General features: G+C 45.4%; 1 protein-coding gene across 1 annotated transcript in view; it reads right to left on the bottom strand.

Moving 5' to 3' along the window:
- Nucleotides 1–21,231, bottom strand: part of VAT1L (vesicle amine transport 1 like) — a 141,732-nt gene that overhangs the window by 57,696 nt on the left and 62,805 nt on the right. Inside the window, exons 5-7 of the mRNA XM_046682865.1 lie at nucleotides 16,017–16,120; nucleotides 13,827–13,882; nucleotides 9,958–10,152 (exon numbers count right to left, since the gene is read on the bottom strand). Of these exons, the coding sequence (XP_046538821.1) occupies nucleotides 9,958–10,152; nucleotides 13,827–13,882; nucleotides 16,017–16,120 (355 nt within the window). The remainder of the gene's footprint in view (nucleotides 1–9,957; nucleotides 10,153–13,826; nucleotides 13,883–16,016; nucleotides 16,121–21,231) is intronic.

Genomic DNA, 21,231 nt, shown 5'->3' with positions numbered 1-21,231 from the left:
GATGGACTCCAGAGGGTGGAATGTTTACTCGCCAGGATATGACCTTTACTCACGCATCCTCTGATTTAAATGTATGTTCTAGTATTCAAATGATCTCGGTCTACAACACGGTTATCCATCTTATCTGGTCTAGTGAATAGGTCAGAATCTGTAATTAATATATCAGTACATATACCTAGGCAAATATTTGAAAATGGTCCTTCTGGTGCCACCTTGCAAACAAGGCATCTAAAGTAATTCCTCCATCCACTTGGAAGGCAAACAGACGTTTCCAGCCTTTGCAAGCAGCAGAATCTCATCTCATCTGGGTCTTTTAAAAATGAAGCCAAATGCAGCCAAAAGCAGCCTGCATTGACTCTGCCCCTGGCTCTCAAGGAAATCCAGTTTTGTGATGTATTTCCAGCCAAACGACAGGCGTGAAGGCGAGAGCGATCATTTTCTTCATAACAGAAACGTATTAAGAGCTGAGCTCCCAGACTTCTAACAAGGAGCACTGAGCTGTGAATAACTCAATCCTGCAGCAGGCTGTGGTCGCTGGTGGAGATGAAATTGTCTGATTAGGGCCTGGATGGCAGATGCTGTCCCAGGCTAATGGAAACACCTGCCCTGAGGCCCCGGAAATCTTCTGCCTGGCACATCCTGTGTAGTCCTTGCGTGGCATCTTGCCTAAGAGTCCCTGGCCTCAAAGATCTCAACATCTGCAATGTGCTGTAAGAATAACAGCCAGCGAACACTTACTATCTGTCAAGCATTAGGTCAAGCACCTTTTGTACATTAGGTCATTTAATTCCTCTAATTAGGAACTGATGGAAGGTACCATTATTTTCTCCATTTTCACAGGTAACTGTCCATGAACATGGCAATGATGGAGGCAAATCTATGGGACCTGAAAGCAGATTTCTTAATCTGGGTTTGGGGTCATGGCAGGATTTGAGGATGTTAGGAATGTTTTTGCAGAGGAGCCAACATGATTCACGAGGCTTGAAGGTGAGCATGTATTCTTCAGGAGGACAAGGATGAGAGACAGGCATGCAGACAGAGATAACAGAATGAATAAGGCAAGGAGGCAACAGACACTCAGGTTTTTGAAGAACCACGATGGTCCAGTGAGGCTGGAGTGATGGGTAATTGGTGGGAGTTTCTAGCTCACCGGGTTTCCTGTCCCCTCCTCTCACTCTGTGCTCAGCTGGATGCACCTTTTTTCTGGGCTTGGATGTGCCAACTTCCATCTCTCCAGCTTGCAGGCGTTTGCCCAGGCTGTGGCGCATGCATAGGTCACACCCCCATCCAGCTCTCTTCCTTCAGGTCACTTCCCACATAGGTAATGGTGTGGCTGTTCACTTCTGCCACCCTGGCTGCTCCTTGAGTGCAGACCCAGGGCTTCTCACTTGCAAGTGTGTTTTTAAAACCCAGGCTCTGTATTTGTTGAATGGATGATGAGTTAATTTCCAATTGCTGCTATGACAAATAACCACAAACTTTGCAGCTTAACACAATACAAATTTATTCTCTTACAGTTCTGCAGGTCAGAAGCCTGAAATGGGTCTCTGCATTAAAAATCAAGGGGTCAGCAGGACTGGCTCCTTCTGAAGGCTCTAGAGGAGAACCTGTTTCCGCCTTGCCAACTTCTAGAGGCCACCTGCCTTCCTTGGCTTGTGGCCCCGCATCACACCCTTTTCTCCCTCTGCTTCCTTTGTCACATCACGTTCTCTGACTCTGTTCTCCGGCCTCCCTCTCGTAAGGACTCTTGTGACTACATCAGGCCCACCCAAATAATCCAGGGTAATCTCCTCATCTCAGAGTCTTTAGCTTAATCACACACGCAAGGTCGCTTTTGCCACATATGGTAACACATTCAAAGATTTCAGGGATGTGGACATCCTGAGGGGGCCATTATTCACCACACATGAAGAAGCTGAGCAAGAGCCGTGGCTCAACTTGTTTGATCTGTTGGATGCATCAGAGCGAGGTTGAGGGCAGGTCCTTGGCAGGGCTTGGGGGAATGATGGTGCTGATATTTTGAGCTGCAGAAAACATGCATGGCCTGGGCATGCTGGGAAGATGTGCAGGGAAATTGGGAATGTGTTAGGGGCGGGGGGAGGAGGGGGCAGTGATTATGTTGAACTGAAAAGTCTGGGATTCCACTTAAGAGAAAGGAGGACAGGCAGCAAAGAAAAAATGAAGGTAAGGAACATGAAGCAAACATAGCAGTCGCTTCTGGAGCCTCAGTTTCCTCATCTGAAAACTGAGAGAATGGACCAGGCTGAATGGATGGTTTTACAAGATCTCCCAGCTAGGATATTATGAAGACAGGGATCTGACTTCCCAAACTGTACCTCCTCCCATCTCCTAAGTCCCCTTATCCCAACTTTAGAGAGCCTATCTCTCTCGCTTTCTCTCTCTCTCTCTCAATATAACAGCTTTATTGAGATATAAATTACATACCACCCAATTCACTCATTTAAAGTGTACAATGCATTGGTTTTCAGTATATTCACAGAGCTGTGCAACCGTCACCACCATTAATTTTAGAACCTTTTTATCCCTCCAAACAGAGACACTGCACCCATTGGCAGTCCCTTGGCATTTCTCCCCAAGCCCGCCGCCCCAGGCAACCACAAATTCACCTCTAAACAGTCCTTCCCTGGACCCTGCTCCTCCTGGCTATTTTCCAGGCCTTTGTTCTGCTCAGCACCAAATGGGAGGCTTATACTGGCTGTCAGCCTCTCCCACCCACGCATTCCCTTCCTGACCCTCTGCATTCAGACTTCTGCCCTCATCATTCTACTGAAAGAGCTTTCTAAAAGGTCAACAATGACCCCCCCCCCCACCCGGGCCAAAGCCAAAGGCTTTTCCTCTACGTACTTCCTGTCTTGTCAGCAGCAGTGACACTAATGGCCTGTCAGATGGTCATAGTGTCCCTTTCCCACTGCCTGTCTGAGGACGCCTCGTTTTTCGCCCGCTGTGAAGGGTGGGAGATGCAAGGATTCTGGTCTTGCCTTCTTCCTTGTGAGTAAAGAAGTTAATGCCCATGGAATGGACTCGAGAGCCAGACTGTCTTGGTCTGAATGTCAGCTTTGCCAAGTCCCAGCTGTGTGACCTTGGGTAGCTTACTTCTTCTCTCTATAAGTCCATTTCCTTATCTGTATCACAGTGATAGTAACAGTACCCACCACTCAGTTACTGTGGGGATTAAATGAGTTAATTCATGGAAAATGCTTGGGAAAGTCCTTGGCACATAGAGGCAGGCTATGCTAAGTGTTTGCTAATACAATGATTTTACTCATTCTTTTGTTCAGTGAGTTTATTCATTGCCATTTTTTCAATAACTTCTATGCATCAGACTTACCTGGGGTTCAAATTTCCACTAAATTCAATTACAAGCAGGGACTTTGGGCAAGTATAACTTCCCCAGAGCCTCATTTTTGTGACCTGTTGGATGGGACAATAGTTGTTGGGGTTGTTGGAGAGTTTAAATGAGTTAATACATGCAAAACACTTAGAACAATGCCTGGTACCTAGTAAATTCTCTAGAAATGGTTCTGGTAGTAATTCCCCAGCCCTCTTCTCTCACCTCCACGTAACTGTGGGTTTGAATTGCCTGTGGACATCTCCACCTGCAAGTTCTACCATCACCTTAAACCAAACGCACATGTGAGCTCATCAATTTTCGCACGGTAGTGTCCATCACTGCTAACCACAATGGTATCGCCGGCACCCCAACTCCTGGTCTCAGGTTAAAAAACCATTGGTCATCTCTGACTCTTGCTTCTCCTTTGTCCTTTATTTCTGATTTCCATCCTTTACAATGACTCAGGTTCACTCATTCTCTCCCATTCCACTGCCCCCACTTTTGCTGGGGAGTACCTATCCATGCTTCAAAATCTGTAATGGCTTCCTGGCCAAACTAGTTGCTCCCAGTCCATCCTCCAAACCAATGTGCACGTGGATAGAACACATATTGACTGCTTTCGGGTGATGCTTTTAAAATAGTTTCCCCACCCCAACTGTGCCTCAGATGGAGCTTCTAAATCTTTAAAGGTCTGTGCCAGCCAGTTGCGATCTGCCATAATTAAGTGAGACTTTCCACGGTTTCTCCTTGAGTCTTTGTCTCTTAGTTTGGGTTTAGGCATCTGTTTCAGATGCCTGGCTTCATCCTCTCTTAATTTCCCAGTCTGTGTTGGGGTTGAAGCCTGTGGCTTCTTTAAAACTGACCATCACACCCCGACCCAGCCTTGTCTCTTGGGTCATTTCACCGTCCCTGTTGCTGGTGTTCAACGTTAATCTTCCTTTTTTCAAGTCACCCTCTTGCTCTGGAACAAGTTCAGCATCACATTATTTTTCCTTCACTTATTCTTTTAGATAGACCTATCCCTGTGTAGGGTTTTTTTTTTTTTTTTTTGAGGAAAATTAGCCCTGAGCTAACATCTGCTGCCAATCATCCTCTTTTTGCTGAGGAAGACTGGCCCTGAGCTAGTCTTCCTCCTCTTCTGTGCCCATCCTCCTCTACTTTATATGTGGGATGCCTACCTCAGCATGGCCTGACAAGCAGTGCCATGTCCGCACCTGGGATCCAAACCAGTGAACCGCTGAAGCGGAACGTGTGCACTTAACTGCTGAACCACCGGGTTGGACCCTCTGTGTAGGTTTTGTGGTGGCATAGAATGAAAGACACACGTATAATTAAACCACAACTATTAACAAGAAGATAAAAATGTAGGGCACAGGGCCAGCCGTGGTGGCCTTGTGGTTAAGTTTGGCATGATCCACTTTGACAGCCCTGGTTAGGTTCCCAGGCACAGACCTACACTGCTGTTCATGGCCATGCTGTGCTGGAAGCCCACATACTAAAAAATAGAGGAAGATTGGCATGCATGTTGGCTCAGGGTGAATCTTCCTCAGCAAATAAATAAAATAAATAAAATTTTAAAATGTGGGGGACACATATTGAGGGATTAAGGGCACTTAAATAAGTGACTGCATTTGGCCAGTGAATTTCACTACAGCCAAGGCAAAGAGACATATACAGGGAAGAGCATAATTAACATAATATACTAAAAGGTAATCATGCCAGATTGCTGGGGAGGTAAATTTTTTCTACCTTCAAACAGAAGGATGATATCATTTCATAGATGAGCTCCAACAGAATTTCTGCAATGATGAGAATGTTCTATCTCTGCACAGTTCAATATGGTAGCCAGTAGTCACATGTGGCTATCGACAACTTGAAATGTGACCAGTACAACTAAAGAACTGAATTTTTAACTTGACAATTAATTTACTTTAAATAGCCACATGTGGCTAGTGGTACCGTATTGGTGAGTGCAGTCATAGATTTTTATGTAAATGATGTAAAATACTACAGACAACGCCTTTAACAGAAGATTTTTAAATTGCCAAGATCTCTGTGCAGCCCTGTACCAGTCTGCTAGGGCAGCCATAACAAAACACCACAGACTGGGCAGCTTAAACAACAGAAATTTATTTTCTCCTAGTTCTGGAGGCCAGAAGTCTGAGATCAAGGTGTCGGCAGGGTGGGTCTCTCCTGGGCTTGCAGATGCCCATCTTCCCAGTGTCCTCACACGGTCTTTCCTCTATGCGTACCTCCCTGCTGTCTCTCTGCGTGTCCGAATCTCCTCTTCTTCTAAAAACACCAGTCAGAGCGGATTAGGGTCTACCCAAAGCCTCACTGTAACTTAGTTACCTCTTTAAAGGCCCTATCTCCAAATATAATCATATTCTGGTACTGGGGGCTTAGAGCTTCAACATATGACTTTGAGGGGGGACACAATTCAGCTCATGTGTACTATTAAATGGCAGATGGGGAAAGGTTTTTTTAATCAGAGGACACAGCTACCTAATCCTGGTGTGTATCTTTCCAGTGTCATACTTGGGACCAGGATGGGCTTCCGGGAATTGGGAAGTTCAAATGGTGCCATGTTCCTTAGGCCACACTCTTGAAAGCAATCCCCTCAGCCAGCATGTCAACTCAAACTCTGCCTGGCAGCAAAGGCCTCCAAGATTTGACTCCATTGACCAAACCAACCTTATTTCCTCTCCTTCTCAGCCAGCAATGTCTGCTTTGTGTAGCCCAGACCTCTGTACCCCATCTATGCCATACTCACTCCTACTCCTGCAATTTTGTTCACACTGTCTCTCCTGCTTATAACACCTTGTTTTTCAACTCTGACATCATTCAAAGAATTTATATCCTTCCATTCTCAACCAAGCCCCACCTCATTCTTGAACCATCTCTGAACATTCACCCTTGCTTAATATCACTCTTGTTTTCAAATCCAGTTGCACCTGAAACCAATACCCCATGATTGAACACTGAGTTATTCTTGAGTTGTTTCATAGGTCTTAGTGTTGTCCCAGGAACTAAATCGTAAACTCAAGGGTTAGGGAACACATGATCCATCCCTTCTGTAGACTTGACATCCTAAAATAGTACCAGCATATAGCAGTTGCTCACTAATGTCACTGCTGCTTGGTTGACACACGCAAGTTTCTGTCCCTTTCTCACCTCTGAACTGTTTGGAGAGATTAACTCCTTTCTCACTTAATGTACGGTTGCGCATTTAATCTCTGGAGGCAACCTGAGCCTGCAGCATATCCACTATGCTTTAGGTATTAACTTTACAATAAAGTCAAAGACAGATGGCTAAAAAGAAACCCTAATTGCCTCTGATATTATTAAACCTTCTAGTTTGAAGGCTCAGGGAGTCCAAGAAAATGTTCCTTTAATCCCTATGGACTTTATATTCCATAGATGAAGTCATAGAGCTGGCCTGAAAAGCAATTTTGTGAAATCATTTACCAAAGGGGAGGGGAAGAAATCATTTTAGCCTTCCTTCTGAGGTTTGCAAGTCATAAGCATGCTCTGCTCTCTTCGAGCCCAGAAGAGCTGTGTGGGCTTGATAAATAGCCGAGTTTGGCCCAACTGCAGCTCTAAAGAGATGTCTGTAAATATTGTAGAAAAGAACCATCAGAAAGTTGGTGGGTGTTACTGATGACTGGCTGTGGATGCTTTTGTTGGCAAACAGGCAGCAGCCGGCTGTTTCTGCTCCATGGATGACTAGCCTGCTGTGTGGGGACCTGTAAGTCTTTTGTTTTCCCGTGACTGGGCTAACCAATATGGCTTCTTTGAAGGCAGCAGTGCTCAACTTCAGATTTCCATCTGGCCTCTGCTGACCTATTCGGCTCTCTTTTCACCAACCCCTCCTTCACTCACAACAATACAAGGGAACTGGCCATATATTCAAAGCCACCAAGGTCAGTCTTTCCTCACCCCTCTGCTTTTGAGGGTCTCTCTACCTTGCATGCTCTTCTTCCCATTTTTTGCCTTTCATGTCCCAGCTCAAATGACACCTAACCTTCCTTCTCCAAAGTCACTCTCCAGCATGTGTTCTCAATGGGGGCAAGACCAGCCCTGAAGGGGTAAAAATTGGTTGTGGAGGATGAAAAAATATTACTCTTTTTTTTTTTGAGGAAGATTAGCCCTGAGCTAACATCTGCCATCAATCCTCCTCTTTTTCCTGAGGAAGGCTAGCCCTGAGCTAACATCCATGCCCATCTTCCTCTGCTTTATACGTGGGATGCCTACCACAGCAATGGCTTGCCCGGTGGTGCCATGTCCACACCTGGGATCCGAATTGGTGAACCCCGGGCTGCCGAAGCAGAACATGCACACTTAACCCCTGCACCACCAGGTCGGCCCCAATATTACTCTTTTAATGTACAAAGCACAAATCTATATACAAGACACAAAAAGATAGATAAATAGATGATAGGTAGGTAGAAAAACAAATACAGATAGATAGATGATAAACCTATGGTACTAAATTTCATGGGGTGGGAAATTTTCATAGGAACAAAAGTCTAGAAAGACTCCTTGGGAGGGTAATAATGAAAAAGAGGTTGAAAAACACTGCTCTGTGCAAACTGCCTCCCCTCTCCACTTACTTGCCAACTTATACCCTAATTTAACTCTTTCCAAGAACTTATTACAATTGGTGAACACCTTGCATAGTTTTGTTGACTTCAGTATCTTCTGCCCCTCCCCAGCCCTCTGAATGTAAGCTCCAAGAAGCCCAGGGATCTTGGCCATCTGTTCACCTCTGCATCCCCAGCATCTGCACTGTGCACATAGCAGTTATTCAATACCTATTTGGTGATTCAATTACCATTGTAACCAAGGAATGATTTCAAGTACTAGAACAAGGAACCACTGGGCCAACTGGATCCCTCTTGGATTTCAACCTTTGTTTAAATGTTACCAGATTTGTTGGGTCCATTTTGAGCACAGAATTTAAGGATAATCCCCCTTCTTTGACAAGTTAATCTAATGTTTGGTCAAGTTAATCTCTTATCATTGGTCTTGACTATCCCCGGTTTTCTCTCCTCCCTGACCACTGAGAACCCGGTAACCGTGTAGTCTGGCCATACTCTCTTGCACTGAGATACCACAGTGAATACTATGTGGATGGTTGAATCATTCAATTAAAAACATTTTCAAGAAAAGTAGAATGAGAGGCTAACCATCTTGGAAACTACAGAGCAGAAGGAACACATGATTATCTGATTTGATTTAGCAATAGATTGAATCATAGTGGGGATCTGTAATAGAAAAAAGACTGGAAGGAAGCAAACCAAAATGTTAACAATGTTACCCATCTCTGGAATGTGGAATTACAGTTCATTTTCTCCTTGTGTTTTGGTTAATTAAGGAGTTTCCCATAATGAGTTTGTATTTCTTTTATCATAAGAAACAAGAGTTTTTGGTGGTTGGAATTTTTAAGACCATTCATGATACTTGCAGTATCAGAGAAGCATGTATAGCCACACTCCTGGTCCATGGATCCAGGACCAGTCATATTTGATGACACAGTGACCCCACAAAGCTTTTTTGGGGATATCTGTGCTTAGGGAAGCCACTGGATTTTGGCTAACCTAGTCCATTAGGCAAATAGCACACCAGCTTTCATACCCGGAGGACACCACTAGCTGTTCAACAGAACTTCATGTTTGTTAGATTTTCCAAAGGCATTTGTGACTACCAAAAATACAAAAAAAAAATACTTGTACTGTGTAAGGCACCCATGCAAAATGCAAAGAACAAAAAAACAGAAACACACATTCTCACATATTTAAAAATATTCCTCAGGGGTTTCATGGCTCCCTGAAGCCAAGGTTATGACATCCTGATTTAGGAAGATTTGTTAGTGAAATATCTCTTGAAACCTAGGCCACATCTCTTCGTTTTCTCCTCATAGGCAGCTACCATGACTGGATTCCCAAATGTCCAAAACTTGCCTGTCCTGAAGGATTTTTCTAGACCCTGCCTCCTCCAAGCACATCTCACCTGAACCAATACAGCCAGTCCACACTTCAGTATCCTTAAAGGCTGCATTAAGAGTACTTAATTTTTTGACAATTGAGGAATGCTTTCAAATACTAGAACTTTTGACCAATTAATGAAAAGACTCAGTCTAACGCTAGATGCAACAATTCATCAATCATTACAATGCCCAGGATGACAACATCTCACAGGGGCCCCAAGCATCCGGGCTTAGCACACAAATCATTTCAGCTCTGTGCCATTGTTGGCCCTGACCTTGATCTCTTATATACCCACAAGGTGACAATATAGATGTCACTGTAACAACGTACATGCTCTCTTATAACGGTGAATCATACACATCCACTATAATTTGGTGGCCTACCAGGGAAGGGTTCATGGCACAAATGGTTGGTGACACACGTGGTTTGAGAACCACTAGGGAACCTAAAGTATGTCTTACATCCAAAGCACTAGACTATGGGACAATGACTTTAGGACCTTTAAACAAACAAATCTGGAGAAAAATCATTTGGTAAAAGATTGTATCTGGCTGCCCAAACCTACCTGGACCAAGAAAGAAGAGATTCTTTGCTAAGGAGAAACAGCATTCTTACCTCCTCCAGGGCCCAGAGGGAGTCCACCACGGGCTTGATCTTCTTCTGGGTGTAGAGTCCAATGAGCTTGTCCACCACTCCTCGGATGAGGCCTGCGCGGCCCTGTTTGAAGAGCAGATTTAATAGGGAAAACCCTGCGATGACTTTGTTCTCTTCAAACAGCTTGATGGGGTTCACTTTCTCCACCTGCCACCACTGGAAAGAGAGAGGGTGCTGGGTTACAAGGATTCAATGCCAGGCTGCACTCGCAGCAATGCAGGGAGAGAACGGGGCTGCCAGCAGGTGGATGCCAGCTGACCAAGAGATGGCTCTTGCTGGCCTATTTTTTAAAGCTTCTATTTGGCTAGGCTCTGCTGCGAGTGCACAGTGATGCTTACCAGAAGAGCTCAGGATCCAGGTGGGAGAGAGAGAGCCCTTTAGAAAAACAACTACTGGCCACATGTAATGGGGACATTAATTAAGGCATGTGGTTAGGATCCCCAGCTCTCGAGTTGAATCCTGGCTCTACAACTTGCTCCCTGTTGTCTGCGCTTCATTTTCCTCAGCTACATACAGTGGCAGGATATTGCCCCTGCGGCTTCCTGGGAGAATTTAGTGTAAAGCACTTGGCTTAGGGAATGGTGGTGATGGAGCTGGTGAAGGGAGTGGGGCAGCAGAGTTTACAAAGTGTGCTGGGGACCTGGTGGGGTGATGACTGGCTGCAGGAGCAGCCTTCCTAAGGGGGAATGACGGCAAATCTAAACCTGGAGAGATGGGTAGGAATCCACCAGAGGAAGATGAGTAAGGAAGCACAACATAGGAAGAAGGAGCAGCACGACGGAGCCATGAAGCACAGTGTTGGGACTAAGCCAGTGGCTCTTAACTGGGGGGAGTTTGACCCCCCAGGGGACGTTTGTAATGTTTGGGGATGTTTTTTGTTGCGATGACTGGAGGATGGGTAATACAGTGGCGTCCAGTGGGTAGATGCCAGGGATGCTGCTAAACGTCCTATGAGCACAGGACAGCCCCTCGCAACAAAGAACAATCCCGCCCAGAACGTCCCTAGCACTAAAGCAGTAGGTGGGATAAACACAACTGGCAGATACGGCTGTCTCTTCTCCAGTCTCTCATCTCCCCACTTCAGATGTGAAAATAAGTGAATACTCCATCAACAAACTATGGCCATAGTTATCAAACTGCTTTTTTCTGATTAATTCTGTTCCCTTTGGTGCCGGTGAGAATTCATAAACTCAAGGTTCCAGTTTCTACAGGGTTCTAAGAGGCCCAATGGTTAAAATCAGTTTTATATAGAGAGCAAAAAGGAATGTGATGGGCACTCAGGAACATTGGTGGCATTCATGTCATTGTGTGTCTGTTTACATCCTGCCTCTTTCCAGCTTTGAGGAGGCCCACAAAAGTAAAAGATCTTGATTTTTTTTTTTGAAGTGGGACAATTATAATTGTTAGGAAAATAAGTGTGAGGAAGACAGGTCGAAAACAGGGATGAGAGTCATACACAAAACTCTTCATCATAAGGGCCTGGGGGCCGCCTCTGGGAAAGCCATGTATGTGGCCACGGGCTGCTTGCCACAAAAGCAAAGGCAGAGAAATGATTAATAACGTGATGCACAGCGTATCTGCAATGCCTCCATAAATACTCGTGAAATGAATTGACCCTACAATTGCTGCACAGTTGTGGTTAAGTGAGTTCTAAAACCGAATGCCTGGTTTCAAATTCCAGTTCTGCCACTTACCAGCTGTGCAACCTTAGGCAAGTCACTTAAGCTCTGTGTGTGCAGTTTCCCTACTGTACTTCATGGGGTCATCGTGAGGAGTAAATGTATTAATACACACAAAGTGCTTAGCTCAGTGTCTGACATGTAGTAGGTGCTCTATAAATATAAACTATTTTTATTATCGTCTTACGTTGGAAGGGATGGTTTTGCTTTAGTGAATAAGAGCTCCGTTTTGGAGTCGGACTGCTTTCTAAATGATAACTTCACCTGTTATTGTCATCACTGTCGTGGTCACATGTGTTATGTGAGCACAGGGTCTACGGGAGTTTTAAGGTGGAACATAATTAAGCTAGCTGAGTGAGAAACTCCTGTATTATTCTAAATATGCTTTTCATTTCTAACCCTTTCTTGAATGTATAGAAGACAATTCCTCTCTAGAACCTTCCCGAACAAAGTCATTGTTCCATTCTTTGCATGTCTTAGCTTCAATTTGCTTCTAACTGATCAACTAATGTTGGACTTGGCCTCTGAGTCCAATAAAAGGGAAGTCCAAATAAAGGGAACAGTCTTCACCCTTCACCTCCAACCATAAAGCATTCTGGTAGTTGGCACCCCTGTTTCAGGCAGAAAAATCTCAGGCTCCACCCTGGCTGTGTTTTAATGAGTGCCTTGATCAAACTTGGGCACGCTGCAATTATCTCATTAACACTGTGTGTTGTGATTGTGCATGTAGGGGAGAGAGGGAAAACACTTCTTACAATTGTGTGTAATTTGGGACCAATCTGGTTACCCCAGCAGGCTGTCAGCATCCCGTTAATTACAGCCTCAGCAACAAAACAGCTGTGAGGGGCACAAAGTCTATCTTCAGGGCAGTCGCTCCAGACAGCGTCCTCTGTTAGACTTCACTCTTGCTCCCTTGTGGATTCTGTGGTGGTGACGATCCTTGACCTGAACTTTTGAGTTCAAATGCACAGAGAGGCCCTTTAATTCTAATCTCACAGGGCAGGGAGTACGAATCATTTCAGAATCGGGGAATGTGTGGGGGTGAAGCCTTTGGCAGCCAGTGTTAGCACTTAGGGGGCATATGAACACCCCTCAGTGCCACACTTAGCATGAATACCAAGCCCCTTTCCACAGCTTTCTCCGACCACTCTATTCAGAATGCCTCCACCCATCCTGCTGGTTAGTATTCGACACCCTGTCTTTACCCCTTTCAGAGGTTTCATGCCCATTTACAATCATTAACATGTTTTACTTATTTCAGTTTGTTTCCCTCATTAGAATAGAAGAGTCACAAGGGCCTAAAATGCATCTCTTGTTCACCGTGATACCTCGGTGCCTGGCACAGTGCCACAACCGTAAGCACTGGAAGATGCCTGCAAAGTGAGTGAACCAATCGATGCTGTACTAGCCACTTAGGAGGCTGGGAGAGAAGATAAGAGCAAGCTCTTACGAGAAGCAGCAACCCCCTGTTGTGTGTGTGTAGGGGGAGGGGGTAAAATTGAAGTTCAAGCCCAAATTAGTCTAATTCTGGCAAGGGTAACTCCAGGTGGGAATGCAGATCTGCGTAGATTCGCAGTGAGGTGGCTGCCCAGGGATGTGGCTTCTCCACTGCAGACAAAGTTATGGGTGTATTCAGAGTGTGATTATCTAAGCTGGTGGTTCACAGACTCACCTGTGTCCAAAAATCACCCCAGGAGCTGGCTAAAATTGTCGGATTCCTTTTGTATCTCCCACTCAGTAGAATGGGGATATAGAGAGATGGCAAATACCAAGAGACCTGGCCAGAAAGTGGCTAAAGTGAAAGGCTGGTCTCTCCAGGGAGCAAATAAAATGCATTAACACTAAGTTTATTTTTGATCAATGATTAAAATCACCAACACTTAAGCAATCTTTGTTGAAATCGAAACAAAGCTTTCTTGAGTTTCTCTGACACTCCCACCTCTCTGTTTCATTTAGACAAAAGCAACTCAAGTCCCAGATCTGCCCATATGTAGTCAGCAGGGTGGGAACGGAGGCTTTACTGAAAATGAATGATGCAGATGAAGGATAAACGAGATCTAGGTTATTAGGTCAATGTCCTTCCATGGAAGAGCCCACAACATGCAAATCACCGCACCGCCATAAGTATATTAGCCGTGCCCGGATACTTACTGATTTTGCAAAGCTAAAGAAGCTCTTGGTCTCTCCAGTCACCATGTTGGATGAACCTGCAAAGGGAAGATTCCCAAATCAAGCTATTGCTAATGAAAACCAGCATCTCTTGATACATATGGAAGAATGGCACTTGTTTGGTCCAGAACTGTCAAGAGCTTGAAAATAAATTCAATTCAGCCTTGGAAAAATGAGGGAAAAGGAGGTGGTGGGTGGTGTCAAGTTGACTTAGTTTTAACTAAGTATCACTTGTCAAAGAGGAAGTATCATTTCTGAAGGTATCATTTCTGAAGGTGACTTTTTCATTATTTTGGAAAATTGGGCATGTGGCAAAAATGGGAATTAAGCCAAAAGATGAATAAAATGATAAGTGGCTGAAATGTCTTGTTGGTTCCGTTCTCTGAGACTAAGAAATGAACTCCTATGTGAGCTACTTTATGGTTTGAATCTGATTCCTTGGCAAGGGAGGGGCTTAGGGCTCTGAGCTGGGCTGGGTATTTAAGTGGTGGGGAGAGATGGGGCTGAGCTAGAATTTAGACAGATGGAAAAAAAAATGGGTACAGGGAGCAGATAAGGGTGAAAACAGGTTTAGAAGCCAGCTCCAAAGAGGTCTGGGCAGAAAGGTGAAAACCACTTAAGATAAATGGTGTGAGGAACTGAGCTTTGCTAATCGGAAAAAGCACTATTCAGAGGGAAGATGGGAGGCGGAGTTGGGAAAGATTCCCTAAGATGCTTTTACAGAGAGAAAAGACCCCTTTGTGGGGTTCTGGGGATGGGGATGAGAGAACTCTTCACATATTGGTGCCTTTCCAATGACTTTTCTGCCTTGTCCCCAAAGATTTAGGAATAAGTCCTTCCCAGAGAACTGCCATTTAATGAAAAACAGTGTATCCTTAAAACTTAATTATTTGCCCTGGGGAAACTAGTAGCCAGTTAGTTTATCACTGCTTCTACTTTTATGGAGTGACTATAGCCAGACATCACGGTACTAGACTTCGATTACTTAGTAATCAAGTGATCAATGTAATCAGTTAGATACTTGTGAGATGATCAAATTATATTCTGCCAAAATGACATCACGGAACTGGGGCAAAAATAGAACTGGTAGATAAGGGTGAACAAATTGTCCATCTGCATTTGACGCACACGTTAGTCATATCCGATATCCCCGCATTGTGCACTGATGCTCAGAGATTCTCTTATCAATAGCAATAATTTAAAAATTATGCACCCACCTCCAAAAACTTTCAAATATGTGGTCACTATTGAAAATCCTGGAATACTCCAGCAACTGAAAGCTTATTCTCTATCATAATGATGACAACATTTAATGTTTGAATATTTATACTTCTCGAATATCTCTTTTATAAGCTTCTCAGTTAACAGCAGGGAAGTGAGTTCTTTTCCCCCTGAGTTATATAGAGCTAAGGCTCAATTGTCTATTTGCCAAAAATCTCAAACATTGGACTTTGGAATGTGACATCTGGCTTGAGATATGAGTTTTTGACTTTGTGGAGACTAATGTTTGAATCAGTTTGCATGCCTAGGACAGAAGAGAAGAACAAGAGGGAGCGGAGGCTCTGGGGTCTCATTCCCCTGGAGAAAACCTGCTCCCAGATGTCTTTCATTAATTTCCCAAACCCTAGGGCATATAAGTGGATGCAGAAGCAGACATGTGCTCCATCCATGAGTAGCTCAGGGCTTCTGTCTAGAGTGGGACATACAGGAGTAGTTTAGAAGAAAAGGAGAGTCTGTACTTTGCGGCTTCATCTCCAAGAGTGAAGAACCTCTCATAAAACCCCCACATCCTAGCCACTCCTCCCCATCCTCCTGTGGCTCCTTCATTCCTTCATTTTTTGAACTTCCTTTGAAGCCATTAATATTTCCCACCTGTGCTACCTTCTGTGGGTCAAGTCCTATCTGAGGGACCACATTGGCTTGGCTTTCTTTATCCCTTTTAGAATGGGAAGTATTCGTAGGAGTAATAGGGCAGTAGGCACATATGTTACTTTTATAATTGAAAACAACTAATGCCAATAGCAGTATTATAGAGGACATTAAAAAGTTAACCCCTTCAATCTCATTACCCCAACATATCAACATATCCCATTCTTCAGAGCCTTTGTCTGCAAGCACACATGCAGTGCTCCCTGTCACTGACCATGTGCCCCGCTTCTGTTTAGCACTCACCATATAAAATGTAGGTTCCCAGTGGTTTCAGAAGGCTGAGACCTTTTCCAGTATTGTCCCCACAGAGGCAATCCAAAACAATGTCCACTCCTTCAGCAGAGATTCTAAATGGTGAGAAGACAAAGTAAAATACTGTAATCCGTCAGGGGCCACACTGTCAATCTCTTTCCCTCCCTGCCTCATATTGTTTACTCCCAGAATTAGGACAGTGAAAGCTCTGGGAGGAGCAATCCACCACTGGCAGGTGGATTTATCCTCCTGGGTCCAACTGTAAGGACTTCACAAAGCTGCAGGCAGCTAAGAATCTGGCTGGAGGCTGACACTGAGAACCAGTCATGGTCAGGAGAACGAGCATGGACATCATAGTCAGTCTGAGTTTGTATCTAGCCACCTAACTCAACTTCTCCACGCCTTAGCTTTCTCCTTTGTAAAGTGGAGCTAGCACGTTTCTTTGAGCTAAGAATGAAATGAAGTGACAAATGAAATGCTTGGCCCACAGCCAGCCACGTAACAGTCACTCCATAAGATGGACAGTCAACAAGTCATGTTTGTGGAGCTTGGGGTATGTGCCAGGCTCTGTCCGAGGTGCTGGAGATAGAGCGGTGAATGAAACCAACATGATCCCTGTCTTCCCCGGGGCTTCTGGTCTAGCAAGGATGGCTTTTCTCCCTCTCTTCCTCCCTCCTCAGTGAAGCTGTAAAGGCACGTTAATTTAATTCGCAAACTTCTATTCGTCCAATCTCCAGGTTCAATCTAAAACGTGGTCTTAGAGGAAGAGGGTTAAATAGAGAGGATTTTCCTACAGCAATGGAAGATTCCAGAGCAGAGAGAGCCCACATTTGGATGCTATTAGACAGTAATCTATTTCAAAGAAGACCCCTTCTTCCACTCATTTATTTATAGATTCATTGATTCACTCCTTCACGAATTTAACAAACAGCTACTGGGCTTCCACTGTTAAAAGATACAATATCCACAGGAAGGCTGTGGAGAGCGTAGGGAAGACATCCATGCCCACAGGGCTCCCAACTGTGACTAGGCCTGCTCTGCTCAGACAAGACTGGCATTCCCTCAGATTTGCAAATTTGCAGGATTACCTTGTTTTAGCATGTCACTCAGTTTTTCTACCCCCATCTCCTCCCTCTGCAAAGCTCAGGCTCTGCAGTGCACGTCCACAGCTGTGCCCCTAATGTCACTAACCAGGAAACTGCACGTGCATCTTCTAGGTTCAGACACTAAGTCGACTGCCCCATGCCCCTGACAGCTGAGGCTTGATGTGAATACGCCCTTCAAAACCCCTCAAGTCCAGTCCAAAATCCAGCCCATTACAAAGCCTGATCTGAAATGATCAGCTCAGCATCTGCCCAATAGAATCTTTGCACCAATGTGTCCTCACAAGTCCCCCTTGGAACCAGGGGACTTGGCCAGTGGATCTCAAACCTAAGAGTGTATCAGAATGTCCTGGAGAGCTCATTAAAATGCAGACTGCAACTTGCCCTCCCTCCCGCCTCTTCCTGGCTTCTGATTCAGTTAGTCTTGGGGGGTGGGCCCCAAGGATGTGCATTTCTAATGAATTCCCAGATGTTGCTGCTACTGATTCCAGCTCCACACTGCGAGAACCATGGGTCTAAGCTGGTTACTCCGGAGCCAAGCCAGCATTTTTTAAATTAGTAATTAATTTGGTCATTAAATATTTAGCACTGGCACTGTCTTAGGCACTAGAGGATACAGTGGTGGGCCCAAAGAGATTTGATTTCTCCCCTTTTGGAGCGTCCATTGGGCAGACATTAACCAATAATTACACAAATAAAAATTAAATTGAAATTGAATGGGGTCTAGTGCCACAAAGGTACATGAGACCATTTAAATCGAGGGTTTGCCCAATCAGGGCTAGCAGAGAAGGCATCCTTGGGGTGATGAGTGGAGGGTGAAGGAGTTAGCTAGGTAAAGAGTGGTGGGAACAGTGTTCCAGGCAGAGGGAACAGCATGTGCAAAGCCCTATATCCTCCCTTCTTGCCAGATGTTCCTCCCAACTATATGCTACTTGCAGGTCCACATTCTCTCCTACAACTTGCCAATCACACCTCCTTGTATTAGCTGCCCCACCTGAGCCTGTTGCTCTATTCTCTGGACTCTGATTCCGCAGAAATGCAGGGCAGACCCACAGCAAGTGGTGACCTCTAGGCTCTTGCCCACTTCTCTATCCTCACTTTCCACTAAGTGCTCAAGGCATCCTGACCTTTTGGCTGTTCCTAGAACTTTCCTACCTCAGGGCCTTTGCATGTGCTGTGATCACTCCCTGAATAGCCCTTCCCTAGCTCTCCTTGGAAATGGCTCCTTCTCATCCTCCAGGTCTCACCCACCTGTGACCTCCCCAGTGAAGCTGTAACTAATCACCCACCTGGAACGGCAGCCTCACCCCACATTTTCTCTATTTTAGCCCCCTTTATGCTTTAGTGTCTCTACCAGAGGTACTTTACAGTATTTAGCATGGGCTGTAATTATTCTACTTGTTTGCCTATTTACTGAGTGTCTCCCACCAAAATAGAAGCCCCAGGAGACAGGGACCACATTTGTGCTGCTTATTGCTCTGTCCTCAGCCCTTCTTATCCTGCTGGACATAGCAGTGGTTCTCAGCAAACACTGATTGATTGTATGAATGAATGATCAAATGAACGGGTAAGGAATGCATGAAAGAGAATGAAGAAAACATTTTAAGCCTGGCATTCCACATCTCTAGATGTGTGCTTCCTTCAAAGGAAACTCACATTTTCTGTGTTCTACTATATCCGTGGCATTTCACAATCAATCTTCACGACAAGCCTATGAGGCAGGCACTTTAACTGCACTGTTTTGATGCAGAAATGGACGCTGTCAGATGCGGCGTCTCGCTGAAGCTTATGTAACTAGTACACCTGGAATTCAAAGCTCGGTCTGGTTTAACTCCAAAGCTGGTGGCCTTTCCACCACTCTCAATGTAAGACTCAATAAATGTTCTAACGGTAGAATTAGGGAAGCCCTGCTTTCATTCTGGGAAACATCCGATTTAATTTAGTCTTTGAAGAATTCAGGCTTGAATTTTGTCTTTTAAAATAAATATACATATATCAAGAGTTAGACCAAGTTATTTCAAATAGATAGGCCAAGAGGTTTCTATTGTCAAGATGCTTTTTTCATCCTGGATTATAGGAGAGGCCCAAGGTCAGGGTCCTACACATGTGCCCTAAATTCCCAGCCGCTGGGGAACCATACATGGAGTACTTGTTTCAAGCTGGACACTGTGTGAGCTGAGCTGGAGACACACAGAGGAAGGCTCAAATTCATCCCTGCCACCCGGGAACCCGTGGGCTGCTGGGGAGCCAGATGATAAATGGACAACCCAAACACAGAGTCCCCACAGCTCAAACAGTGATTCAGGGGCTCAGGGAAGATGATCCTCTGACAAGTGCTGATGGATGAGCAGGAATTGGCCAGGTGACAAAGGGGAGGCATTTCACAGAGAAAAGTGCCACAGCTTGACCTGGGGCAGTCAGCACAGAGTAGGCCCAAAGAGGCTTTGGGACACCCAGCAGGGTGGGGAGAGGCCCTAGCCACTGTCTCCTTCCAGAAGGACCCAAGACTGGCTGCCGCAACTGACAGCTAACTTGGGGGCAGTGGGCAGGGGTAGGGGTGTTGTAGGGGCAGCATAGCGCTGGGCTTAGGAATATGAATTTCATCTCAGGGTTAAGCATTGAGTTCTGCCACTTACTTGCTGTACGACCTCAAGTGAGTTACTTAGCCTCTCTGTTGACTCAGTTTCCCCAACTGTGGGAGGGGATGGTGGTAATAACACCTGCCCCAGGCTCCTTTGTGAAGCTTGGACCAGCTGACGCACGTGAAGCACAGGGCCCGGCGAATGGCAAGCTCTGGGTCCCTGGTGGCTTTATTGCCATGTTTCAAAGTGGCCCAACTAAAGAGAGTTCTTTTGGCTTGGGAAAAGAGTATGAAAAGGAAGACTGTGCAAAACCTCAACACCCCAACCGCCAACCCAAGCAACCTTCATGGTGGGTGGAGCCATCAGCCCAGAAACCATTAGAGCGGAGGCTTGATGTCCCTAACCCTCCTAGGAGAAGATGTCCCACATTCAAGAGCACCTACTATGTGCCAGACACAGTGCTGAGCACTTCCTAAGTCTCACCTCATTGACGCCTCATGCCAACTCTGTGATTTCGGGGCATCATTATCCCCATTCGATGGATGAGTAAATTGAGGCTCGATGGGGTGAGGTGACTTACCCCCAGGTCTACTGCAGGGAATGAGAGGACCCTGGTTTGATCCATCACATCTAGAAACCAGAAGAGGGCCCCAGAGGCAGAGGAGGGTTTTAAAGGGTGAGCTGTGGCCAGCCCCAGGGGCGACCATCATTGTCACTTCTAGGCCATGCAGGTCCCAGCAGAGACTGAGCAAAGCTGGGGGCTGCTCCACTGGGCTTCACGCCAGAAGGATACGCTGCAGGTCTCCTGCATACTCAGGCCACCGGCTCCTCCCCACACCTATTTCGGCATCTCTATAGCTACATCAGGTAAGACAGGGTTTGCACATGCGCAGGGCTCAAATGAACCATAAATCTGCTCCCCTTTGCTGTCACTGCGGGAGGTGGAGGAGATGAATTCTGAGGAAGAGAAGTTGGGTAGAGGCAGATGTTATTCCCTGGGCCCGAGGGCGAGGATGCTTTGGTCGTTTCTGTCAAACCTTTAAGCAGACATTGCTCCTTTTGAGGCCAGAAATCTCCCTTCAGATAAGAGTTTCAAAACTGAACAGAGCCCATCACCCATTCAATCATTACAAGTCCAATCAGTGGATCAGAGTGAATGGGCTCAGTGGGTTTACCGGAAATGCTCCAGGCCCACAACTGCCTTGGGACAGGTCCTCTCTCGGTCATGCTCACACTGAAAAGCACCTTAGCAGCTCCTTTTAATGGAATAATCGTGAAAATCACAAGCAGAGCTAGATAGCTCATCAGAGACATGGGACCTATCTTCATTTCTTAGCCTGCCCAGTTTCTGGGGATGTCTGTCTTGCCTGCACATGTGTAATCATAATTACATAAAAGCAGAGAGGGTAAGGGCAGAGGGCCAAATGCAACAGTTCCTATGTCTGCTTTCTCCTGCTGTCATAAATCTCTGCAGATGTAAAAACCAAACACAAATAGCCCCAGCTCCAAGATTCTCTGGAC

The sequence above is a fragment of the Equus quagga genome, chromosome 13 (genome assembly GCF_021613505.1).
Source record: "Equus quagga isolate Etosha38 chromosome 13, UCLA_HA_Equagga_1.0, whole genome shotgun sequence".
NCBI lineage: Eukaryota > Metazoa > Chordata > Mammalia > Perissodactyla > Equidae > Equus > Equus quagga.
The sequence above is the reverse complement of the archived record's forward strand: the minus strand, read 5'-3'. Positions and strand labels throughout refer to the sequence as shown.